The sequence below is a fragment of the Sabethes cyaneus genome, chromosome 3 (genome assembly GCF_943734655.1).
Source record: "Sabethes cyaneus chromosome 3, idSabCyanKW18_F2, whole genome shotgun sequence".
Classification (NCBI taxonomy): domain Eukaryota; kingdom Metazoa; phylum Arthropoda; class Insecta; order Diptera; family Culicidae; genus Sabethes; species Sabethes cyaneus.
In genome coordinates, this window is record NC_071355.1 from 247,595,392 (window position 1) to 247,623,182 (window position 27,791).

Sequence of the window (27,791 nt, forward strand, 5' to 3'; positions counted from 1 at the left end):
TGTAAGGCTGCTACCCCGTTGGTAGCAAAAAGAGCGCTCTTTTGGCTACCAACGGCATTGCAGACCTACAGTGGCGTAAATACTAAAGATAAAGCTTTACTTTCTTCAGCAATATTATAGATAATTACCAGCTCTACAAAATGCCCTATACACCACTTTTTCAAATTCTGTTTCGCTGAGGTACAGTAATCAAAAGAGCAAAATCGAAGCGAAAAGTGTAAACCAAGCCTGGATGGGGCAAAGACGAAATATAGCTAGATTTCTGAAAAAATATTAACTACTTTGAGATTGCACGATGCGTAAACTTTTTTGTGCAAAACAAAAAAAACAAAGTCATATTGGCATGTATGACAACTAATGTTCCTTTGCTGAGTGGCTTAGTACTGTATTTAAATACAGAAAGTGTAAACTTTTCCTTTCCATACTACATTCTGTTTAATATCTGGATAAATATGTAATTCGTACGTTTCATCAGTGTCTGTTTCGGACTTTCTCTATATTTGGCAAGATCATTTTTTGACTGTTTTTTTTTTTTCGCAGAAAGAACACCGAGCACCGTCGCGTGCGATAAAATTTGTTCTCATTATGAATCCCTGCGGTACCTGCAAAGTGCTAAATGGCTTGACCGGTTTAAAACGAATTTTTGAGTATGAAACGGTAAAAGGCAGAGGTGGTGACATAATTAACCAAAGCAATTACGACTAAGGTTACGTTGGGGTAATGTAATACAGTTGAAAGAAAAATTGTTTCTAACCTAAACTAAAATCAGCTTATTTTCATAAAAATGACATCTGAAAACCAGGTTCGACCCGCAGCGAGAATGAATTTGCTAACAAACGACAACCTGTGGTTGTACTTGGTTATGTTGTATTGAACAGGAAGCAAAACATGAAAAAAAAACTGTTCGAATATAAAACAACTTCAACCGCCCATCGGTCGGACGAATAATCCTGTCCGAATGCTGGCCCCGTCCATATCGGGGTGGAATTAATTTCTCACTGCGATTCCGGCCATCCGCGACCGCCTGCGGAAGGCACGGTGAAAATTATAAACACGATTGGCATTCGGCAGACAAGTTTTGCGGCGTGAAAATTAACGTGAATAATGGGACCAATGAACGCCGGTTGACAATCGGCCCAATCATGGGAAATGGACTCCGTGTGTGTGGGTGTTTTTTTTTTTTTTGTTTTCTTCTGTCCCGAATCCGAATCCCGGCCGGTGGTGCGGTGGTATGTCTGTCAGTGGCAGGCAGGTTTCTGCCACCGGCCGCTTGTGTGATGTGTGGTTTCCACTTGAATGATGGTCTGATGTTTGTGTCGCTGCCACTGTCAGTGATGAACGGCAGCCGCAGTGCACTTCACGATTGTTTTCGAGCTGTCCCGGTTGACGGCAGGGTTTAGTAGTCATAAAAAAATTAATTGATGCAGAGGACTTGAAGTACCTGTTCTGATTCGATAATTTTCCCTGAATTATAACAGGAAACTTTTGAAAAACCAGAAACCAGATAGAATTTACAAAATGGAAACATAATTTTGGCAGTTTCACCAATGGATTAGTAATCCCTAAAACCAACATCCGCAGTGCCGGGTAATCCTTTCGCCGGAATCCTCGCTTCTTGCTGCATCCGACCGGTAATTCAGCACAGGCGGCAATGAGCAACGGTAAAGCTCATGAGTAATATTCATCGGTCATTGTTAACAGCCTTGTTACCCGTTTTGCGGCATCCCCGGAATGCTAATGTGGGATTTGCAGCTCATAAATTACTTAAAATTACTAATTAATAGCTAACGGTTGAAGCAGAGCCGCCGAGAAAGGTGAGACAGGCGAGAGGGAATGGTGCAACGTTTTCAACCTAGAAGATGAGTTTTACGGGCTGTGTAGAGCGAAAATCGATGCCAACACACGAAACCATGTCCGGAAGCCACTGGGCATCGATTGCCACTAGTGTTTCTAGTGCCGCAGTACGGCTCCGATGACAACGAGGATGTCCGTGTGGAGGAACCGAACGCGAAGCTATTAATTACGCCTATTTACCTCAATTAAATTTCCATCCATCAAACAGCACAACTGATATGTTGTGAACTGAGCAGAAGTGGCTCACAATAGGTTTTGAATTGATTGACTAATTTACTTGCGAGAGATGATCAGCAAATCGATAATTGAAAGTGGAAAAGCTAGTTTGTAAGGAATTTATACTTTATTTGATTATGTTATTTTATTCAATTCTAACTTACAAATAGATCAATCAACCGGGAAAATAATTCGATCCTTTGACACTTGAGTTCTCGTGTAGCTTCGATAGTCTTCGGGCCAAACGTTTTGCTCGATCCAATCGATGTAGCTCGCGACTTGGGCGTACACCGCCTCTGCCCTTCCGGTGCCACAGACGCTACCGATGGACGTAACTCCAACGATATGATAAGCACAGGTGCGTACGTCCGTCACCGTCTGAAGCGGTCCACCGGAGTCTCCCTGGCAGGTATCCTTGCCGCCCTTCTGACTGCCCACGCAGAGTTGCTCGCTTTGGACACCATCAGGAAATCTCGCGTGAAACTCATACTTCTCACCGCATTCCGTGCTACTCAAAAGATCCAACCGGACCTTCATCAGCACTGTCGAAGAGTTCCCACCTAAAAGAGCTCCACTAACTTAACTGCGATAACCGATCATCGCATTCGAACTCACCAAATTCCGTTAACCCAAAACCAGTTGCAACAACCTTGCTCACGTTCAACGGCGTAGTTGTCCACAAACAAGCCGGTCGAATTATATAGGAAAATTGAAAAATAGCTTCAGCTAATTTGACCAGTGCAATATCGTGATACGACTTGGACAGCCGATACTTCGGATGTTTGATAAATGCCCCTACATCGAACTCAACTTCGTCTCCCGGCTCCTCTGTGTTGTGCTCTCCCAGCATGACAACCTTCGGCTTCCCGCAGTGGGCCGCTGTCAGTACGAACTGGTCGCTAATGAGCGATCCTCCGCAGAGATAGGCTATCGTCTGGGACACGGCCGGATCCTTACTGGCGTAGCCAAGTCGCGCCTGGTGGGGAAACTCATTTGGGATCGCTTCCTCACCGTTCACGATCAGATCGACGGAACTGGTGCAATTGGGACTGGAAATTTCGTGCACCGTCGCGTCCAGCAGTAAATGGCCCCCGTACGATTTTCGCGTGTTTTGTTCGATGAATTGCCGACATTCTGAGGGTAAATCAAGTAAGTCATTAGTAATGGCCTTGCTGCATTTCCGCTCATCAGGTCTTACTTTGACTGGCAACGCGTTCTGCTGTTGGAAGAGGCACAACAAAAAAATCGCCTTAAGCGTTTGCATAGGTATAAATTTGCACTTATTATCGAGCTTACCTCTTCCGACGACGGAACGCTGCAGGCAGAACACAATCAGAACCGCTGCCGCCGCCGCGTCGCAGTGACGACGGAATCCCATTACACTCGAAGAGCGTTCGCGCACAACTAAAACATACGAACTGATTGCAGCGGGATTTACCACCGGATTTGATAGCCGGTCAGTCGTAGGCTAGGGCGTCTGCAAGGAGGTGCATCATACAACTGTGCCGAGCAATCAAATTGAACTCAAATAGAATTGATAATTACATTAGCTAAGGTAATAAATAGCGTAATTATTTCGAGTACAAATAAGATTAAATCAGTCGCGGCAAAGCCTAGGCACGTTCTTGTGTTCGCATCCCGTAGCGTAGAACGTGAATGAAAACAGCGTGAAAAGCATAGTAACTAAACTCAAAACGAGTTTAATGACGCTTTGTATAAGTATAGGTTGAAGCGTGTTCAACATGATGCTGCTAGTTTTGTATACAATGTATTCAGATGGATAAATTTGCTGATTCTTTATCATCGATCGTATCGATTGTTGGAACTGGCAGTTTTAAAGTGCCAATTATTATATTGTATTGCTCAGACGTTGGCAGATTAGCATAACTAAAAAGCAAAACCTCGTCTTCATAGTTAGTGATAACGAATCCAACTGCGAGCAGTTCGTCTTATGAATGAAAGCCGGTTTAGCAGAAACAAAATACAATGTAAAATGCTGAAATTCTGGTTTAGACTGTACATGCTCGTTAGGTCGAGAGTTCAAATCTGTGTTGAATTTTTTTCAATTGTACAGTGAAATAAGTTAATAAGAAATCGCGGACAGCCAAATTACCCACAACTCAGTTTCATTTTCGGAATCAGCAAAGGTTTTTTGTTTTCCTGACCCATAAACTGGTGTATGTGTATGTATCAATATCCAGATACTTGACTTAAGCAGGTCACATTTTAATATGCTCCGTTAAAAATACAATGTTAAAAATACAAAAATACAACATAATGTGGATTGCTTTGTACCTACTGTAATCAATCCTAAAAGTTAAACTTACAGTAATACTTCAATTTTATAAAAGAAATTCAATCAATGTCTGATAAATAAATCCGGATTGAAAAACTAATCTTATTGAATCCAAATCCGGCTACTTTTCAATACCGAACGGGCAAACCTCTCTCGTATGTCTCATTTGTGTCACCTTATCTTCTAGCGTAGTATTTGGAATTACTTGCGCAATGGAGAACGCGTGTAAAATTCTACAAATGATGTTCTACTGGGTGAACAAACAATTCTGGTATCCCACAAGGCTGTAACATAGGGCCTCTGCTATTCACACTGTTGTTCAACGATGTTGGGTGTTGACCTTCCAATAGTGTTCCAGTATCGAATCGACAATCGCAAACTAGCTAGAATAGATCACTTTAGCGACCTAGAGGGGAGCGAACAGCTAATTCATCAGTTTATACTAAAGGTGTGAGCTGAATAGGTAGTACCTATCAACTTAGTGAGTGGAAGAACTCATACTCCGTATTTACAAAAAGGACCATTGACTTGACTCTACTGCAGCATTTATCGGGCTATTATTCTCCTCAACTCTTCATACAAAATTATCTCCTGCATCTTGTCTACTAGTTTGAGGCTCCCTCTCTTTGGTACCCTCTACTGAACCAAATGTTCACCTTGCAAATACATCCTCGTTAAATTCCGGGAATTTAACTTGCAAATTCTCCATTTGTTTATAAACTTCAAGGCGGCGTCAAATTCAGTTAAACGAAATGACGGATAATGCTCGAACATGGTACTCGAACAAAATTGTTTAAGCTGATACGTGCTGCCTAGCTGATACGTGAATAACGGGCGAAATATCGAACTAGTTTGTGATGTTACATAGTTTGTAGAAATGTGACGGGCTATCGAATTTGCTATTCTTTACCGCATTGGAAGTTGAGGCTGTGGAAGATGTGTGGTTATTATAAACTCTGCCAAAACAAAGTACATGGAGTGTGGTAGGGAACATGATAACCATTCGGATATTGACACTGCGGTGGGGATGGATAGAGATAGTTTCGAAGTGATCATCGAATTTGTCTATCTTGATACGTTGGTTCTACGGATTACGTAGCCAGTTGAGGTCTGCGTACAAAACTCGCGCTCTATAAGATGCTAATACTCCCGGTAGTACTCTACGGTCACAGAGCGTGAACTTCAAAAGAGAGCGACCGACGAGCCTGCGATCAATTTTTGGTGGTAAATTGGAAGAAGTAGTGTGGCGCAGCATATGAATCACGAAATTTACTAAGTATACAAGGATGAGGATATTGAAAAGCCTGGGTGCTAATTCCGTTATCGAAATTTGACCTTCTGTTTTTATACGACAGACTTCGCAACCAGCTGCTAGAATACAGGACAGTGCGGGGTCAGTGCTACGATCCTATTGACTCTAAAAGCCTCTCCCAGCCGAGATTCGAACATACGACGACTGGCTTATTAGACCAGCGTCTTACCTCGAAGCCAACTGGGAGGTGTCGTGATGATATTGTGAAGCAACTAAAACACGGCAGGCTACAGCGGGCTGGCCACGTAGTAACGATGCCGGATGAGAAAATAGTCTAAACAATATTCAGCAGAGAACCCAACATAGGCCGACGACTTCGAGGCGGACTCCGTACCCATTGGATGTATGCTACTGACGAGGATGCTGGAAGAGCGGGTGTTAGGGGCGATTAGAGAATGGAAGCCCTAGGATCGACAAGCGGTGAAACAGATCCTAAATTCGCCACTGATTCGATAAAGCTTGCTTCATTTAGAATTGGAACAAACTTTTGCTTATATTGTGGCGCTCTTGATAGGCGGATTTGGAAGTTATTGACGCCCACGTGTCGGAAATTTTGTTAACTTCACTTTATGGCACTTTATCAAACGGTATAACGAAACATTGACGACGATTCGAAAGCCTCAAGATAATAATCGGAGTCCCCCTGCCACAAAAGACGATCATTAAGACTGTCGTAGTGGCCTTTTAACCCAATGCCCTTCTGGCATACAAAAAAAATCATCGGAGTGGAACTGTCGACTGGTAACTGCGTGGTAAGATTTTGAAGACCATCAAGAGGAATCTGTCGGACCGTGATTTGGCCAGAAAATTCGGTGCTGTCCATAGCACCGTGAGGAGAATTCGACTCCGGGAAGGAATCGAGCTAGCAAACAGCCAAACCGAACCATAAAACAGAATTATGTGGCCAAAATCCGTGTTCGAAAGCTATACGACCGGGTGCTAACCAAGTTCCACGGGTTCATCAGAAGACGGACGTTGAAACCTATGTTAAGGCAAATGCCAGGTAAAATTTTTTAACTTGACAACGGCTTGGGAGATTTTCCAAGCAAATGTAAATTTGTTTTTGCCGACAAATTTGCAAGAAAATTTATGATTTGGCAGCGCATTTGCAGCTGTGGCAGAAAAACGAAAATTTTCGTTACAAATAAGATAATGACGTCGGAACTACACCATAAGGAATGTCTCCAAAAATGAATTTTGCCGTTCATTCGAACCCACCACCATCCCGTGATGTTTTGACCAGATTTGGCAAGCTGCCATTACAGCAAAGTCGTTCAAGAATGGTATGCAGAGAAAGGGGTCCAGTTTGTTCCGAAAGACCCTAACCCATCCAATTGCTCCCAGTTCCGCCCTACTGAGAAATACTGGGCAATCATGAAAAGGAGACTCGGCAAAGAGAAAAGTTGTCCAGGACATCAATCAGATGAAGACCTGGTAGAATAAGATGAATGATGGACCCAAAATGATGGCCGAAGAAAGTGTGCGCCACCCAATGAGCCATGTTACAGGAAAAGTTCGAGAATTCTTTCGAAACCGTGACGAATAATTTTATCCGTATTTTTTCTTAAAAGTATGAAGAAAATGCTACATTTGTGAGAAAAGATGTTGAATTCAACAATAAATAACTGAAATACACGCAATTGTTTTTGCTCCAATACTATCTGAAGCAAGCTTTAAACGGATTGTCGTCGAAAAGGTAAACTAAGTAAATAAATCAAAGCAGACGCATGCGTCACCGCTGTAAAATGAGTATTATTTGAACGGTGAAAATACTGCAGTTTGAACTTTTGCGGCTACTCTAGATTTTTGCTTCTTGGCTAAAGACTGAACGGACTACCGATCGTTCGCAGAGTTGCTGGAGCTATTCATTTTACCCCGGAAATTACAGTGTAAAACACTGTATCTGCGAATCTTCAAACATAAAAAAAAACAATTTTTATTATACTTCATAAATAGTATTTTATGTTTTTCACAGTTGCTTCCCTATGCCCACATAAATTGGGGGGTACACCAGGAGAAAGCAGGCCGCATAAAATGCTGATTGTTGAGAAGAAGAATTAACAGCAGGTATTTGGCACTCATGCAAGGAATGACATGTTGAAAAGCTGCTACGTAGTGACCTTTATGGGCATGATCACGAAACCCGCTTTGACAGTTTGAGCTTTCGAAAATTTCACGAAGGTTGTTCCGGCATAGTCCACGCTGATTTCCGCAAACGATACCGAATGTGTTACTCGAAGTTAAACCTATCCGTTTGCTAACAAGAGGTAAGAGAGTTTGCACGAAAATATATACGACACACCATCTGGTATTTTCTCTTACTTGATTTCTTTCAATATCTTCGCTTTTTCATAGAATAGCGAACGAAGTTGACGGTCTAATAAACCAATGTATGAAGGCTTTGATTGGTTCTCCAAAAGATTTTTTGGTATGAGATATGACTTATAGTCACAACTTATCGGGCGGTACATTTATGAAAGACCCTTAGCAAATGCTTTCTTTTTGCTTCCCAGGAAAAATCAAAATATCAAAAAATCCAAAAAAAAATCAATAATTGCTGATTGAAAAAATAGCTTCATGATTATTGCCTAATCCTCTCATTAGGTTCTCAGTTCATTAAGGAATTCCAAGCTAGACATTTAGGATTGAAATTTCCCAAAATCACTCATTGCGAAGGAAAAGCGAATTAGGTATAGATTGAAGCAATTTATTTCCATTTTATAAGTGTCAATAACTCTTGCCAATTTAGTACTCCTACGAATTCTACTTTCTTCGAACTAGGTGAATAACAATAAAATGTAGTAAATTGACCAACCAACGTGCCGGAATCGCAGACGCAAAAAAGCGACCCACTCTAGCTCATTATTTTCACGCGAGCAGTTGAGTTTTCTAGCATTTTTCCTGCACCACCGCGGTATAAAATGAATCAATAATCGGATTGTCAGGATGTTCGATTCGATGGACGCAGTAAGATTCACCAGAGCAATCTTTATAGCTGGTCCCGATTGCACGATTGTACAAATTTTGCTTCTAGGGCTTTTAAGATTGCAGGGCTTTAATGTTTGAGAACTTTGGGATTTCAGGATTTTCGGATTTTTCCGAAAGGTTAGGATTTAGGATTGTAGGATTTGAAAATTTTGATATTTTAGGATTTTATGATGTTAGAATGTTGGAATCTTAAGATTTAAGGACTTTTGGATTATAGGATTTGAGGATTTGGACTTTTACGATGTAAGGAATTTATTATATAAGGATTGTTAGGTTTCCGGTTACACTGAAGTCGCTTTTTACGCGAATTTCGGAATTTATGCGGTTTTTTGACGTAGGACTACGTCTTATGGCAAGTTTTGAGATAGGGTGTCATTCCAAAAAAATCGAAAAATGCGAGCGTCACGAAAAACGAAAGGTTTTCAATATTCTTACAACAATCGATCGGAAAATCTTCTAAGAATTGACCCAAATGAAGAAAAGTATGGATTCTTGATGTTGAGCTATTGAAAAATTGAAAACAATGAACCTATGTTTTACCAGAATTCTCGCTTCGTGATTGGTTGGAAGATTCTTTACGATGACCTAAACCTATACTAATTTGATATCTGTGGTTGGGAAGTAAGCCAAAACAAGTGACAGTTTCCTCATTTCAACAAGATTTCTTAACACCGCGGTTCAACCTAGATCATTTTGATGTCCTTGCTTGGGAAGTACGCCAGAGAGAGTAACAAAACCCACTCGTGCCAACAGATTTCTTACGAACGCGATTAAACCTAGTCCAATTTGATATCTGTGTTAGGGAAATGTGCCAGAAAAAATGACACAAGTTCGTTGTCTCAACAGATCGCAAATTCTTTACTGCGAGACGATTAAACCTAGGCGAATTTGATATCTGTTTTAGAAAAATGTGCTACAGCTGTAGTGTTCGGTTATAATACGACTCTGTATGAATACGCATGCTTGCCGTTTCATTAGAAGTGTAGTGGAAAGATGTGCTGTTGATAAAATAGGATTGAATTGGTAAAATCCCTTCAACGTGGGAAACCATGGATAATAAAAACAAATTTTAATTTCAGTAAGGTAGTAGGAAAGCCATAGTTTGTGTTCTTGATTTTGTTGAATTGTTTTCAAATGCACAATCTTTTGAGAATTGAACGTATGCAATGTTACTACTTTGATAAATGTTACATACAACGCATGTAGCATGGATATATGTTGCATATAGCATATTTACATGAAGAATCGAATGATTACAAGCATGAATACATGCTACTATCACTACAAAGAGACTTACGTAGTCCTGCGTCACCTATATATGCGGTCGTGTCTTGTACACAACCCCTCTGATTTTTACGCGAATTTCGGAATTTACGCGGTTTTTACGCGATTTTCGGAATTTACGCGGTTTTTACGCTATTTTCAGAATTTACGCGGATGTGTTCAAAACGTCTATTTTTTCGCGTAGTGTTGAATTCCACAAAGTTTGTTTTACGCGGATTTTGGATTTTACGCGTTTTTTTTACGCGAATTTCGGAATTTATGCGGTTTTGTTTACGCGATTTTCGGAATTCACGCGGTTTTTTTTACCCGATTTTCGGAATTTACGCGGCTTTTTAAGCGATTTTCGGAATTCACGTGGTTTTTTTACGCGAATTTCGGAATTTACGCGGTTTTTTAGGCGATTTTCGGAACTTACGTGGTTTTTTTACGCGATTTTCGGAATTTACGCGGTTTTGATTTACGCGGAACGTATCCTTCGCGCAAAAAACGACTGGGGTGTATTTAGATTTCAGGTTTTCAGGATTTTACAATATTACGATTTACGGGAATTTAGGATTTTAGAAATGTAAAATTATAGGATTTTGGGGTTTCAGCATTTCAGGATTTCAGGATTTTGGGATATTAGGACTTTAGGATTGCAAGATTTGAAGGTTTTGGGATTTTACGATTGTAGGATTTTGGGACGTTAAGGCTTTAGGACTTTGGGATTGTTGGATTAAAGAATTTTTGATTGCAAGAGTTCGGGATTTTGGAATTTCACGATTAGAGAAGTTTAAGATTGTAGGGTTTTAATATTTAAGGATCTTAGCATTTGAGGACTAGGAACTTAGGATTTTTCCTGAGGTCAGGATTTTAGACTTTAGGACTTTGGGCTTTTAGGATTTTAATAATTTAGAGTTTTAAGATTCTTGGGCTTTAGGATATTAGGATTTCAGGTTTTTCAGGGCTTTTAAGATAGTAGGGTTTTAGGATTTTATGATTTTGAGATTGGTGTTTTTTGGAGCGTCTTAGTAGAATACGAAATCTGAAATCAAATAAAAAGAAAACTATTTCAATTAAATTCAACTATATATATTTCTTCGCGATAGATACGTATTTCGCCTGCGTCTTGCAGGTTTCATCAGTGTCTGTAGTTCGAAAACAGACACTGATAAAGCCTGCAAGTCGTAGACGAAATACGAATCTATCGCGAATAATTATGGATGGTAAAATTTAATTGAAATAGTTTTCTTTTTATTTAATTTCAGATTTTGGGATGTTAGGATGTTACGACCTTAGGATTGCATTATTTGAGGATTTTGGGATTGCAAGATTTGAGGATTTTACGATTATAGGATTGTGGGAAAGGAGTTTAGGACTTAGGACTTAGGAGTTTAGGATTGTATAGTAGGATTTGTTGATTTTGGGATTTTAGGTTTTTGCGAATCTGGGAATTTAAGATTTTAGGGTTTCTGCATTTCAGGATTTTGGGATGTTAGGATGTTAAGACTTTAGATTTGTAGGATTTGGGGGCCTTAGGATTTTACGATTTTTGGAATTTAGGATTACAGGATTTTGGGATTTCAGAATTAAGGAGGAATCGAGGAAATTGAGGATTCGAGGATTTTTGAATTTTAGAACTTTGGGATGTTAGGATTTTAGTACTAAGAGTGTGTAGAAATCTAGCACTTTTGGATTTCAAGATTTGAGGACTTAAGGATTGTAGGATTTGAAGATTTTGGCATTTTTTTAATTATTAGAGTGGTTTTAACCCAGAAGCTCATTCACCACTTAGATGTATATCTAAAACTATTTATAACTAATTACAGTTGGTTTGAATTTATACATCATTATAAATATTGCATATTTTCAAAATTCCTGGAATTTTATCTTCGCGTGCAGGGTCGTTTGCTAAGATGTTTCGAATGGTTTAGCTGTCCAATAATTCACCTCTAGATAGTTCATATTTAGGACATGCGAGGAGGATATGTTCAACAGTTCCAGCAGCATCCAGCGCAGCTTTCGCACTGGAATAGTTCACGGTGGGTAACTCCAGTATGGCCTGTGCGGAGTAGGGAAAGTATTTCTTGATCCCGTCGAGAGGGGCGATCATCCCATCGTTGAATGATTCCAGAGTGACAGGGGATCCAACACAGTGTTGTTCGTTCAGTCGCGGCGGCTTCAATCGCTTGTACCCAAGGGTGGCTCGGAAGCTCGTTTTTCAACTGCTTGAAGGACGGAGGCCGAGTCTGTGAAGGTGACAAGGCTTAGGATTTTAGGAAGTTAGGATTTTACGATTTTAGGACTTTGAGAACTTAGGATTTCAGAATTTTAAGATCTTAGGATCTTAGGAATTTACGATTTTTTGAGATTAGGACTTTAGCATTGTAAGGCTATAAGTTTTTAGGAATTTAGGATGTTGGGCTTTTAATATTCTAGGATTTCAAGATTTTAGAAATTTTAGGACTTTCGGGTTGTTTAATGTTTAGTCTAGAGTGACTTTTTGACCAACGTTACTAATTTCGGTTTTAATGATGGCGTTTGGGTCATTGGGTTTTTCTATCAAACTAGTTCATCCTCTGTTCAGGTCAAAGTTTCAAGGATTTCTTTTCCTGATGCTATCCCGCCCTGATGATGAGGACTTTGTACAATCGCAACTGTTGTAGAGGTCAAGATTTGTCAGATAAAATCGCTTCGAGAATACAGCAAAACTCATTGTAACTTGGGTGGTGTAGTAAATTTTATTAAATTTAACAGTGAAAATTTGCCGTCTGTCGAATCTGTTCAGACCGCCAAGCAAACTTGCGGGTAATTCACCTCTCCCAAGTCTAGGTTTATCTTCCAATAATCTTCTTTCCGGTTGATTGATCCCATTAAATTATAATTAATTAAATTGATTATAAATTGCTCTCCCTCTCTCTCACTTGCTTTCTCTTTCAGTACGTGTAAACGGAGAACTTCGGAGACAATGAGGGACTGTTCGAACATCGTGTTCGAAAGCCGCCCATTCCACACGAAGACAGAGTCACAGAGTGAGTACTTACCGTTTTCCTTCCACTCCTCGACGCCATAATCGCCGACCATCAGCGGATCGAGCTTTTTGTTTGTTTTCCGACCTAATCGTCATTGTTGTTGGGGGTTGATGGGTTGGGTTGACGACGACGACGACGACGACGGTGATGACGATGATGACGGAGAAGACGATGTTGCCCGATTGCCGATGGTAAAAACGGGGTAAGTTGAAAGTACAAAGAATGATAAATGAAGTGATAGCAATCTTCTATACGTACAAGCCGCGACATAAAGTGTTGCTTGTAAATGGAAGCCAAAGTGCTTTTGTTGTTTGTTTTTTTCGTAACCACTTTACCGTACTTCAGAGTCAGATCGCACACACACACTGCTAGGGGGACTTACCAAAGGGGGAGGGGGTATGTTAAGCAGGGGATATTTTAATTATGCGCTTCTAGTTTGTTTTTGGTTTTCTGAGTCTAATTACTGACTGATATTGTTTGTGGTTCTAAAAGCCACTTCGCAGTCAATGGATTGCTGATGATGATGATGGAAAGTGGCGGTTGGTCGTTTCAATTTCAATTAATCTTGTTTGGAAATCTTCAATTCGAAGAGGGCAATCCAAGTCACTTCTCCTTAACTGTAATCAATATAGCTTGTCATGTTGCTTGAGGCGATATTAATTATTCATCAAAGTACAGACGTTTGATTCAAACGAACAAAGTATCAATTTTGATTTGATGTAAATAACCATTTTAAGTGTCTGGGAAGATTGATTACCTTAAAGAATCATCATGTCTGACGAAAAAATATTTTATCTTGAAGGTGTTCAAAACTGTTGTGGGAGAAAATCAATAACCGTAAACAATAGGAAAAAAAAGTTTTACGGAAAAGGGGGGTTCAATGCGTGTTCGACGCCCCGAGGGCAGTAAATCAAGAAATCACCCGATGAAAGCAACAACGAAACCAACCGAAGTGACTGGAACAAATTGGAATCCAATCTCCGTCGCAAGTTCAGTCACGGAAAAAAACATCATTCCGTTATGGCAGATTGGCAGCATCCAGCGCACTGAGGTTGGGACTGTCGGGAAGAGCAGGATGCTGGCTTTCCATCATTTGAAGCAACTTTGCATCGCGTTGCAAATATTCGTAAGAGAAGCCGCAGGTAAAGGGACGGAAGGACACGGCAAAGGTTGCCGGGGGACAGGACAGGACAGGGGAAAAAATGCGACGGAAATGTGTGCCTTGGTCGTCCTCCTGCCGGAACAGTGGTCTCGTCCGAAGCCGGTTGTGCGGAGGTGAGCAATGAAAATTTATTTTAAAATTTACATTTAAATTACCTTTTGATCGATTGTTATAAAGTGATTCGGTTGTCAATATTGTCGTTGGCGCTGGTATTTCTGCATTTAAATTGAACGAAAGGAAATGCGAGTCGGGCGAGAGAACCAAAAGAAAGAAAGCAAGCAGACGTATCAGGTATCGATTTGCCGAATGAAATTGGCTGAATTTAATCTGTGTTTCGGTGGTTCTTTTTTTTATGGCACACCGTGAGCAATTGGGTCGAGAGGTGGATCGATCGCAATGATGGCTAAGTTGATGAAATTGCGATGGCAGCAAATGAAGTGTTCACTAAAGCTTTTCGACCGGCGACTGCAGGCTGGTTTTGTGATGCTGATGTCGGTATTGGAACATTTTAATTTAGAAAATATCGTTCTGTTCAAAGAAATAAGATTCCATCATTTTCATAAAAGACCAAATGACGGTAAAGAACAGACATTTACCTAGTCAGTTTTTCATTAAACTATCACCGGAAGGAAGATAAATGAAATATGATCTCCCAAAATGAGATAGTAATAAGCTTCAAAATTTACTTTACCTTCCAAAGGCGAAATCCGATCAGAAATATACTTATGAAAATGTTCTAGACATAAGGCAATACAACTAAACTAAAGGGATAATTTTAATTAATTCCAAGCATTCAAATTTCCCAATCTACCAAGAGTAGATAGTGGTCGGAATCCAATATAACTGGGGAGAAATTTTTGTGCATCCAGTCAACGGGAACAAGCATCACTAATACCGACACCAACAGCCCCTTTGGGGTAGACTTTCCGAAATGGATACTGCGGATTCCGTCCGAAACGTTTGGCTGATTTGCATCGGTCGCCACCGACACCGCCCATCATCGTGAAAGCTATCGTTCACCAGGATGGCCCTAGTTTGGGCTGTTAGCTAGACGATCCTTCCGATCGCAATTCCATTCCATTCATTGCGAAACCATCGACCACCTCGTTCGTCCGGTGAAGAAGGCAAAAACGCCGGTCTTCGGCCGACTATCGACTATCTAATTTATGGCAAGTGCACTTTTTTTTTCTGTTTTACCATCCAGTTTGATTAGCCCGTCCGTTTCGCCTAATGAGTTTTTCGCCACGCATCGGTACGAGCCGAAGTCCGCCGGACCGACGCTTCGGATCTTCAGCTGCATGAACTTGGTGTAGCCGGTATTGCGGGACATCGTTTCGAACTTGTCCCCGGTGCGGGAGGTATCTGCGAAATGAAAATCGAAATCGAAAAAAAACGCATGGACAAATAACACAGCTCGATTAGAATCTTTAGATTAACGACGAAACTGATGGCAGTCAGGCAGGCAGGACAAATCCAAACAAACGCGTAAGGTGACTTTTTCATTGGCGTTTTTTTTCGGGAATTATTCATGTCTAAGACTATAAATAAGAGGTTATGTTTGATATCAAATCTATTTATACACTGTTTTGTTACAATGTTGTTAACATCAAAATCGTTGAATCGAAACACCGACAATTTTTCTAAATGAAAATGAGATTAAATTATTCATAGAAACCATCACAATTATCGGCACTAATTACCCCTCTGACATGCTCAGCCAAGCAATTATCGCTTAAACAGCAACGACTAGCAACCACAAGTTGCAGTTATTCGCTCCCAAAATAGCTGCAATCATGACTGAACCGATAATGAACAACATGCTTCATAAAATTAAACACTGTGCTGGCTGTTACGCTCCTCTGTTGACGCAATTTACCAGCGCGATATGTGTCGACTGATGGTTAACCAACCAGCCAAAAAGCTTGTTGATTATAACGAAAAGCCAGCCGGAAGCGAACGGAACCGGGATATTCTTTTTTGCACTCTAATATTGTCGTTTGATACTAATTATTTACGGAAGTGTTCAACTGGGGTTAACCGCATTCCGAAATTAGTTTGCTTCAATGCTTCGTTATGCCGGCTGATTTCGCATTCACCGTATAAATGAGGACATTCAGAAGAAAATGGCGTTGGATTATGACGTCAGCGTACCTGTCAAAATGTAGTCAGGCCTGTAGAAAAAAATCAAAACTAGCTGAACGGAACCGAACTGGTGGTGAAGCTGATCAGTGAGCCACGTGCCATCGAACGGAACAAGTAGCTATCGGACGACGCACTACCAGGAAACTACAGGCTAGTAGGGTAGGGCTTCTTATTTGAGAATTTCCAGGTTCTTTTAACGGATTTAGCAACGTGAGACGGAGCATTGTCATGCTGTAGAATTATTTTTTTCATGCCACTGCTCATCGTTTTTGTCGTTTTTGCCAATATATGCCGTTTTCTAGCATTTCTTGGTTGCCAGACAACAATTCGTCAAAGTAAACTGTTAGTTGCCGAAAGGAAATTATTATTAATCGGATTCCATATCAAAATACTACTAGAATGATTTTACTAGAAGCTAAGGTTGACTGATCGAATCTATTGCTGCGTTTACACGAACTTTAAACAACTGCTTTTTAAAAATTGCAAATTTCTGATGGCACGTTAACTTTAGCCGTTTATTATTTCAATATGCACAATAAAATTTAATGCGCATATGCCGCAAAACTACGGAAACCGCTTATTATTTATTCTTTCGGATATTTTATTACGGGTCCTATAAATCAAAGCGATCAGGATGATTTTCTGCTCACGGCAAAAGTATCGCAATCCGCTGAATCCTTGGCATTTGTCGAAACATGTTTCTATCTAGCAGATATTCCAAAGATTCTGGTGAAAAAGATTATTTTTATGTTTCCAATATCACAGACAAAACTGATATTAAAATGCTTCTTTAATTGTTCGAATCCACATTTGAAGCATATAATGTGTAAAAGTTAATTTCTAGTATATCTAACAATTAAAAACATGTTTCGATAAAATTGATAGCAGTATCTAAAACAGAATTATAGCCTTCTACCTTAAATTTCAGAGTAGAATCGGTTCGTCATCTACTTTAAATGAAAACAGCTCCTTTTTGTGACTGGAACGGATTCGATCCTCGGAAATGAACGATGCGTCAAAGTCAAAGTTTATCGCCTGTAACCCACGCAAGAATGCCGGACGGCTGTGCAGTGAAATCTGTTCCCTTCAAGAGTCCCACCGACGTTAGGAATAGCGGGAACCAAACTGCTAGACGGCTTGACCAGGTTGAAGTCGACTTGCGTGTACATATCGAGACGCTCAATGAATTTGGGCGAATAGCTCAGCACCATGTACAGTGGAGTGGCACTCTAGATACAACACGAGCCATCCCAGCTCTATGCTGCCTGAAGGAGGAGGATGAAAGTGGTTAACCACTTTCCAGGTTCCTTCCTGTCCACCCGGTATCGGGCCAGTAAAGGGGGGAGGGACGAAAAAAAACAAAGTAAAATTTTTACTCGAGCAAAAAAAGTATGGGTTTTAAGCATTTAAAGCTTGCAACAATCTACGAAAAAAGACAAAAACAAAAGAAAACTTTTTTGGACGATTTTCAGAAATTTCATTGTTCGAATTTCCATTTTTGTTTCGTACTAGAAGTGTTAACTCAACTCGTACACTCATTTTTCGAGTTTTTCAGGCTTTAGAGCCCACGGACATCTTCTTCTATACCTATAAAGAAGGATTTCTGTCTGTCTGTCTGTCTGTCTATCTATCTGTCTGTCTGTCTGTCTGTCTGTCCGTATGTTCCTTATAGAATCGAAAACCACTGAACCAATCGGCATGAAAATATGCATGTAGAGGTTTTTTGGGGCCAGGAAAGGTTTTAGTGATGGTTAGAAACCCCTCCCTCCACTAAGAGGGGGGGCTCCCGTACAAATGAAACACAAATTTCTGCATAACTCGACAACTAATCAAGCAAATAGAACCAAATTTGGCATGTGGGTGTTTTCGGTGACAAGAATTTATTCTATGGTAAATTGAGACCCCTCCCCTCTTTATAAGGGGAATTATAACTCCTCTCCTCTTTAAAAGGGGGGGCTTCCATACAAATTTCCTCATAACTCGAGAACTAATCAAGCAAATGGAACCAAATTTGGCATGTGAAGGTTTTCGAGGTCAAGAATATTTTCTATAGTAAATTAGGACCCCTCCCCACTTTAAGAAGGGGGGCTCCTGTAGCAAAGAAACACAATTTTCCTCATAACTCGAGAAGTAATTAAGCAAATGGAACCAAATTTGGCATGTGGGTGTTTTTGGAGACAAAAATTTTTTCTATGATGAATTGGGACCCCTCCCCGTTTTAGGAGGGGGGGATCCTATACACATGAAATACAAATTTCCTCATAACTGAAGAACTAATCAAGCAAATGGAACAAAATTTGGCATGTGAAAGTTTTCGAGGGCAAGAATATTTTCTATGGTAAATAAGGACCCCTCCCCACTTTAAGAGGGGGGGCTCCTATACAAACGAAATACAAATTTCCTCATAACTCGAGAACTAATCAAGCAAATGGAACAAAATTTGGCGCGTGGGTGTTTTTGGAGACAAAATTTTTTTCTATGATGAATTGGAACCCCTCCCCACTTTAGGAAGGGGGGCTCCTATACAAATGAAATGCAAATTTCCTCATAACTCGAGAATTAATCAAGCAAATGGAACCAAATTTGGCATGTGAAAGTTTTCTAGGGGATGAATATTTTCTATGGTGAATTAGAACCCCTCCCAACTTTTAGAGGGGGGCTCCTATACAAACGAAATACAAATTTCCTCATAACTCGAGAATTAATCAAGCAAATGGAACCAAATTTGACATGTGGGTGTTTTTGGAGACACAATTTTTTTCTATGATGAACTGGGACCCCCCTCCTCACTTTAGGAGGGGGGGCTCCTATACAAATGAAATACAAATTTCCTCATAACTCGAGAGCTAATCAAGCAAATGAAACCAAATTTGGCATACGAAAGTTTTCTAGGGCAAGAATATTTTCTATGGTGAATTAGGACCCCTCCCAACTTTAAGAGGGGGGGCTCCTATACAAACGAAATACAAATTTCCTCATAACTCGAGAACTAATCAAGCAAATGGAACCAAATTTGGCACGTGGGTGTTTTTGGAGACAAAAATTTTTTCTATGATGAATTGGGACCCCTACCCACTTTAAGAGGGGGTGCTTCTACACAAATGAAATACAAATTTCCTCATAATTCGAGAACTAATCAAGCAAATGGAACCATATTTGGCATGTGGGTGTTTTTGGAGGCAACCATTTTTTCTATGATGAATTAAGACCCGTTACCTTTTCAAGAGGGGGGCTCTCATACAAACGAAATACAAATTTCCTCATAACTCTAGAACTAATCAAGCAAATGGAACCAAATTTATCATGTGGGTGTTTTTGTAGGCAAGAATATTTTCTATGGTATATTTTCTATGGATTTCCCCACTTTAAGAGGGGGGGGGGACCTATACAAATGAAAAACAAATTTCCTCATAACTCGAGAACTAATCAAGCAAATGGAACCAAATTTGACATGTAAGTGGTTTTGGACGTAAGATTTTTTTCTATGGTGAATTGAGACCCCTCTCTTCTTTAGAAAGCGAGTTATGGCCCATCTGCCCTTTAAGAGGGTGGGCTTTGAATAAGCATTTTTCTTCAATGGCAAAACTTTTCCGTCTTTCCAGGAGTCAGGAAATGTGGGATTCTAGATAAACATATTAAATAAATATGTAATGTGTTGGCGTTGATGACTTCCCACTGGTCATGCACTGGTTGAAAACAGAAACTGTATGACGATCCTATTTCGTAGCTTAAGCGCAATGCTCCCCGTTGGGATCTGTTTGTGAAATTAGCTGAGAAAGCACTATTAATGTTGGGAAAGCAAAAGCAACGAGTTACCCGGTAGAGGGGGTTCATAGATGACCGAATATGCGCGTTCACAGGTAAGGGCAGGTAAGGGGACCAGTGATAACCAGACCAATAATAGTGGTCTGGGGTTCAAAAATTACGCCGCGCCCAGAGAAATGGTCATCTGTAGTCAGCGATGTGAAGCTCGCACTCGAGTGGTCTGACTTTCACACATACGCATACACATACGGCATGAACTCTTCTTACGCTCTTATTTTTCCGTGCACTGCGACGAGTTTTTGCGAGAATATATTTAGCTATTATGTCCAATCAATTAGCTCCAGTAAGCAACGTGCTGCTCGAGTCAAAGATGCTGATAGCTCCGGGGTACGATGGTGGACTGAGCGGTTCTGCTATAGAATCAGTGGGATCGGTCGTTCTGTACTCTAATAACCGGCTGGGAAGTTTTGTCGATGAAGAAGTGCCAAATGCAAAATCTGTATCCATACTTGCTTGACGGGTTGTTGGCTGCTTACGAGCTGCCGGCCTCATGAATGCGCTGTGCAGAAGGAGACGCTGCGAGGCTGTGCGTCCGCAAGTGTGTAGATAACAGAATATATGCACACAGCTGCTGTATGCTGTGGCGGTTGTTTGTCGTACGCTTGCATCAGTGGCGTAAGCGTTGAATGATATGCTTCTCATACTCGGTCGCGTGTCAGTGGGCATCGTTTGCTTTTCGCTTTTGCTCGATTAGTAACATTGTCTGTAGCACCTAGTTTGCTCGTCTGAATATTCGGACACACACCTGAAGCCAGCCACATGGAGACTCTAGCTCTCAGATCGATCATGTCCTGTTGGAGGAACCTCCATTGAACTAGTTACGAGAGAAGTGGTAGTCACGACCGATGCATGGTTTGATGCCGATGCAGAGGAGACATTCGCTCACACGAAGTTTCTACAAAACGGTGAGTTGCAGGAATTTTGACATGCCTGTGATGTACAATAATAGCGCTGGCAACCTACTTATTGACAAAACAGTACTAGCAGCCAGGTGGAAGGAGCATTTCCAGATGCTGTTGAATGGAGAGATAAACACGGAAATCAGCAGGAAGAAAATAAGAATTGTGAGTGATAGTCAGAAGCTGTGGAGCTACCAACACAGAAGGAGGTTAAAAAGGTAATCAGGGAGCTGAAAAACGGTAAGGCTGCTGGGAAAGTATCCCGGCTGAACTTCTAAAAGCGGGGAGCGAGCAGCTGTTCGAAGCAATACTCCTGATCATTGTTAGGATCTGGGAGGAGAACAAAGTTCGGGGGAATGCTTGGATGCCTTCATTTGCAAAATTTTCAAAAAAGGATTTAAACTCGAGTGTAGAAATTATCGAGGCCTCACATTGCACAATTCTGTCCATGAGGTGCACTCGCGTATTCTGTTCTGTAGACTGAAGTCGTCGGCGAACTCCTTCTTCGGCGAGTATCAAGCTGGTTGTAGTGTCGCTCTACGGCAGATCAGATGTTTATCGAGCGTCAGTTACTAAACAAGTTCCGAAAGTATAACTTGAAGACTCATCATCTGTTTGTACATTTTAAGGCTGCGGCGTATTCAGTCAAACGAAATGAGTCATCGTTTTCCAACGAAACTAGTTACACTGATTCGTGCAATGCTGGACGGGTCAAAATCATACGTCAGAATGGCGGGTGAGACCTCAGCTGCTTTCGTGACGTTGTTGGACATTCAACATATTTTTATTATTAAAGATGGGAGTGCGTTCTAACCCACACTTTTTCGGGTTAGAGTCCCACTCAGTAATTGAACTACGCAATATATTTTTGGCCCCACATCGAAGTTTCGCAATATCATCCAGTCTACCATTCTTCCTCAGCAAACGCTCCTCCACCTTTAATAAAAAAATGATTTACGTTGTGCCGCGACAGAGTTAGAGAGGTAAAACAGAAAAAAAATTCAACTTCACCTTGGAAGGTACAATACGAAGAGCAAACGTTGAATGAAATGTCACACGTCATCACGTAATCTCACATGCTTCTTTGGTTTTGCGGATGACGTCGATATCATCGGAATCAATCGCAGAACAGTGAAAGAGGCCTGTAGTCCTTTCGAATGGAAAGCAACGAGCTTGGGACTTACCATTGACGCCGCCAAAAGGAAGTACAAGGTAGCTGGCAGGGAACGTGAAGCCCAAATGGTGTTGGTGCCGAGGTGGAGCTGGATGTGGAACCATCCAGGAAAAGAGCAGGTTTATTCTTGTTTGTCTTCTGTTATTATGCTAATCACCGATAGTCGGTGATTGGGGACTCGCATTCAAGGCTCTAACCTACATGACAGAAGGCATGACAAAAAGATTTTTCTCCTAGAAAATCTAAATGGTATTAGTTCAGATAAAGCATGCAATTTTCTTGTATTTGGTCAAATACAAAGTGTACAACAATGAGCAGTTACTTTGACATCAGGAATCGAGAAACTCAAACATAGAAAATTCAACAAAGGGAGATAATTATTTGTGACAAACAGTCACTTTAACGTGTACACTATTTTATACCATTAGACTTCGCATGAAAACGTTCCACTTTAGAGATAAAAACTAGCATCCCTCCCAGCCCCCTTCCGTCCATCCTAGTCCGTCCGTCAGTTGGTCGGTTTCCGAGTTCAACCAATCGCAACCCGCAGCTGTGCAGAGTGTTATACCTACCGATCAACGTCCACGTCCATGCAAAATGTGGTTTCGCCCATCCAAGCCACAGACAGTCAGTCCTCTGGCCAAGTGGTAAAATTATTCCATTTATCTATTAACGAGTATCGGTACGACGGTACGGGTTGGCGACCGTTCTGCATGATACGGTACCAGCCAGCGCCAGCGAGCGAACAACCGGTTGGACAACCGGCAGGACTGTTGCGCTGCTGCTGCTGCTGCTGTTAGAAAGATAGATAGCTTCCTTTTCCGGTAAACGAGAACCTGTATGTTTGCGGGCGGGGGTGGGGTGAGGTTTGCGGTGATTGCGAATGATCGAATATTCAACAGTGTGTGTGTCTCACTCTCTCGCTCTCTCTCGCTCGTATATAAGTCAATTGCCGCGTCCATTGGTTCGGCAAAAGCTAAGTCACACTAGTTGGTACTAGTACTGCACTGCTGGTTAGAATAACCATCTTCATTTGCATCGATATCTCTGATCGCGACTCGTGACACGGAATTAAACTACTGACTGGTTCCATACGTACCGATGTGCTGCGATGCGACGAGATGGCGGGACGATTATAATCGAACACATTAATTCATCGTCATCATCATTCATTCATTCATTCATTGCGAATCATATGATGGTTTTACTTTGCATTTGCAATGAATTGGCGCACTGGTAGATTGGACGATTTTCGATAGGAAAATATTTGTGAAAATAGTTCATAAAAATAATTTTGAACTAAACCGAATGTCACCTCTGCCATTGATTACGGCTGTCGGTTTACTGGTTATTTAGTTTTACATGATACTCATGAAAAGAGTGACGTGAAATAAATCTGACACAATGCATCGTGACCCACTGCTGGTTTGAATATTTTATTCGATGACCTACAGCTAATGAATGCAAATATTGATTATTGAAATTGTCAAGCTGATCGACAGTTTTAAATAATTTTCATTTTCTCGCAATTAGAACAAATCAGCAAACATGTTTAATTAGAGATGAGAAGTGGTCAGCAAACAATTTATTGTTTTGATAATTAACTGAACCTAATGAGAACATCACATTTTTTGAATGAAATAACATTTTCTAGAAAAATACCTGAAAAGACCATAGTTTGAAGGAAAATCCCCTTGACCTTTGAATTTAAAAATAATTCCACGCTACAACAGTAAATTTGCCAGTTTACGACCGGTACTGGAATGAAAAGCAGAGTCCATTCCGCTAGTCGTCGTCGTCGTATGCTCGAAATGTGCTTGAGTTTGAGATCTGATTTTTCACAATCACACGTTTAACACCTCCATCGGGACGAATGCAATAAACTCTTTTATTCGGATGACTGGTGAAATGGCTGGTGCTTCCTGAAACGCATATAACTTCTCACGCTGCTGCAGCACCGAACGAAAAGCGGCCCCCGGATCTAGCCCAACAGGGAGCCGGAAGCACTACGAGTCGGTCCGGGTGTGATTTTTTGATGCAAACCACTCGCCCGCCCGGTGCCATTCTGCCTGCTGAGCGGAAATTTAATCAAAAGTGCGTCATTTGATACAATCATATTGGATTTTCCCTTTGATGTTTCGAAGTGAGTGATGTGACTTTTTTTTTTAATTTTGTGCATTCGAATGGAGCATCAATATAATTAATTGACTCTGTTTCTGCATTTTAATGCACTTGTGTTAATCATTTCATCATTCCACCATTTTTTTTTTTTGGAATTTTTATGCTGAAAAACTAATTTTATTTCACCGCTCTTTGAATGGACCGGAATCTTCTAGCAATATCAAATTTACTGCCTGAGTTTGACTTTCTTCCTTTGTCTTTTCCGGCTATTGTAACAATTCACCGGCGCGAAGTAAAAGGAATTTAAAACAAAACTCGATTTGCTGCTGCCTTTTATAACTCAACCTAGCACAAAGCAAGTATCAATATCACTTCCTAGCGCCATAGAATGGCAGAACTTTAGCTTTAGCTTTGGCGTTCGCTATTTTATCCAAACCATTCATCGACCGGAACAACGGAAGGAAATAAAAACCCGCCGACCCCGACGAAAGCGGTCGGTCCTGAGGTGCGCTATAAAGCGAGATAGTCGTGTCGAAATTGCACCGAAAAGTTTATTTTCACTGTACTAATTCATAAATTTTAATTACTCCTCATAACTTTTCACCACACTGACTTCTGCAGCAACTGAAGGCTAGCTAGCTGCCAGGCAAGCCGATGATGAAGTGCAGTCGTAAAGAAGCTTACCTCCACACTCATTTATGCTGTCCCGAATCGAGAAAGACAGAGAGAGAGAGTGGAAAGCTTCTTCTGCAACTGCCACCGACCGCCCGTTGCATGCCGCCGAAAATTCACCTGACGAAAAGTTCATTCTCTTCTTCCGAGCGATTCCCCATAAATTCAAACCCATTTTTCACAGCAGCTTCCCGCTTCCGGCGGGCCCAGCGTGGCCTAGTTGGGACGGCACTGTAATGACCGACCGGCCGCTGGTTGCTGGTTGCCGCTGAAGGCTTGGTGAAAATGAAAATCCCTACCCCGAAAAGGTCATTCAGAGAAAATATGTTTCTTCGGGCTTTCCGGCGTGCGGTTTTTCAGTACGACCGAAACTGACCACAAATGAAGCGGACAATAATAATAGTAACTGCAGAGACGAAAAAATACACTTCCGTTTTGATTAATGATTTTTGTCTTCCGGGTAGAGGACACAGTATAGTGGAGAAAAGATGAAGAAATGAAAGATTTTCTACTCGTTTTTTTTGTCGTCCTTGCGGGAATCCTCCAAATTGGGCCGACTACTGGCGATTGTTTTGTTCGGATGGGTCCGCATTTCTTTTGTGCTGAAGATTTATTACGCTGACCACGCTATCAGGTTAGAAAATTGAAACAACAATTTCGATGTCTAAAAGCAGTAAATAAATAATATGAGAATAAACATGGCGAAAAAATATGTATAGAAACCAGTTCAATATTTATAAAATTTTATCAGTGATTGTTTGCATGCGTTTTTTAACAACTTTGTAGCTGATAAAAAATGTAAACATTACTGTGATAGCAATTCGCAACATAAAAAGCCATTCATCACTAATATTAGCACTCGGCAGGCGTAATAACTGTTAAACTCATCCCGCGTCAAATTTGTTGTTGGACGATCCGATGGATCGCCGGCCGTTGCAGCCTGATGAAAAGTGCCAATTTCGGATGAATTGAAGCGCTAACGGCTTAAACAAGCAATGGGATTTTCTGGTTTTTTTTTTTGTATTCCGAAGTTCATTTCATGAACATTGCATCCCGTGCGGAAATTATTAAACATTTTCGCTAGATCCTGAAAACCATCACTGCCGATTACACTAGTCGACGTGATTTTTTGCGCCCTCCACTGCAAGATAGTTTGTTAATAACATAAAATCAATCAGAGAAAAAATTTCGTCAACCAGTACTGTTCCGTATATTGGTGCAAGCAGCGAATCATATTTTATCTGATAGAATTTTAAACGCGATGGAATTTCATCGCCCCCAAAAAGGATTGTCGATTGCCAGAGCGTTTGGCTCTGAGATCGATTGGATTGCGAAGCAGCGATTGCAATGAAAAACATTTTTCCCTAATAAATTATTCTCTTTTTTTTCGCGGTGCTGCTCTGAAATTTTCACCAGGCTCTCCTATGGTGCACCTATCACGAGAGAACACATGCACACACGTCCATGGTACATCTAACGGGGGATTTGAGTTGTTGAAAAATAATTAAAAATAAATAGGTTTATCAACAGGCAGGCTCGGCCTGCCTGCCTGCAATGCAGTGGGAGAAAGAGGTGGCGAAAGAAATAAAGTCCAATTGAAATAATTCACTGCGCATCCTTGTATGAACAGCGCGCGGGCACCGCACCGGGTGGGATGATTGCAGAATTGAAAATATTTCATTTTCAGAATTGCCAATTGGCAGCAGATTCTGGCGGCTTGCAAACAACTGCGAGCGAGTGGCCAATTTTCCGAAGCCGGCTGCTGAATGATGTGTTATTTATTAACTCAACCGGCTGATACTGTTCGTCGTCCGGATACAGTTAAAATTGTAAGATTAAATTGATGGATTATCGTTTAAATTGGGCGCTCTAGTGTGCACTCGAAGCTGTCAGACTGTTTCAGATCGCAGCTCGAGCGTGGTTTTGTGTTGACACTTTTTTATTATTCTCTGGAGAAGATTAACTTTTGCTAATCCATTGCCAGTGAAATGTAATGCTTGAATGTTTTATGATGTTTCTCTAGTCGTGATAGGTTTCAAATAAAATTTAAAAATAAAATTTTTAGGTTTTAAAACCATCCCTGTTTCCATTTATTTTGATTATAGTTCCAAATTGCAGCATACTAAACGCTATTCCTGGTAGTTTAGTGGCCTTCTGTCAGTGGCAAATTATGTTGAAAAAAAAAATTGAACAATAATTGTATGTTTTACAATTGAACAATAATTGAACAATGTAAATAACACTGAAATGAGACAGGGACAGGGAAAGAACTGGGACTGGGTCACAGACAGGGATAGTGATAGGGACGTAGACAAGAAAAGGGACAGGGACAGAAACAACGACTGGGACGGGGACTGGAACTGGGACTGGAACTGGAACTGGAACTGGGACTGTGACTGTGACTGGGACTGGGACTGGGACTGGGACTGGGACTGGGACTGGGACTGGGACTGGGACTGGGACTGGGACTGGGACTGGGACTGGGACTGGGACTGGGACTGGGACTGGGACTGGGACTGGGACTGGGACTGGGACTGGGACTGGGACTGGGACTGGGACTGGGACTGGGACTGGGACTGGGACTGGGACTGGGACTGGGACTGGGACTGGGACTGGGACTGGGACTGGGACTGGGACTGGGACTGGGACTGGGACTGGGACTGGGACTGGGACTGGGACTGGGACTGGGACTGGGACTGGGACTGGGACTGGGACTGGGACTGGGACTGGGACTGGGACTGGGACTGGGACTGGGACTGGGACTGGGACTGGGACTGGGACTGGGACTGGGACTGGGACTGGGACTGGGACTGGGACTGGGACTGGGACTGGGAC

General features: G+C 41.3%; 2 protein-coding genes across 2 annotated transcripts in view; both read right to left on the reverse strand.

Moving 5' to 3' along the window:
- LOC128741031 (uncharacterized) overlaps nt 1-27,791 on the reverse strand; it is a 160,341-nt gene that overhangs the window by 7,338 nt on the left and 125,212 nt on the right. Inside the window, exons 11-13 of the mRNA XM_053836607.1 lie at nt 15,321-15,485; nt 14,279-14,338; nt 12,974-13,045 (exon numbers count right to left, since the gene is read on the reverse strand). Coding sequence (XP_053692582.1) covers nt 12,974-13,045; nt 14,279-14,338; nt 15,321-15,485 — 297 coding nt within the window. The remainder of the gene's footprint in view (nt 1-12,973; nt 13,046-14,278; nt 14,339-15,320; nt 15,486-27,791) is intronic.
- On the reverse strand, nt 2,188-3,461 carry LOC128744764 (serine protease snake-like). Its single transcript, XM_053841994.1, has 4 exons — nt 3,367-3,461; nt 3,269-3,289; nt 2,686-3,204; nt 2,188-2,630 (listed from the first exon to the last, which is right to left on the reverse strand). The coding sequence occupies exons 1-4, from the start codon at nt 3,446-3,448 to the stop codon at nt 2,242-2,244; spliced, it is 1,011 nt and encodes a 336-aa protein (XP_053697969.1). The 5' UTR covers nt 3,449-3,461; the 3' UTR covers nt 2,188-2,241.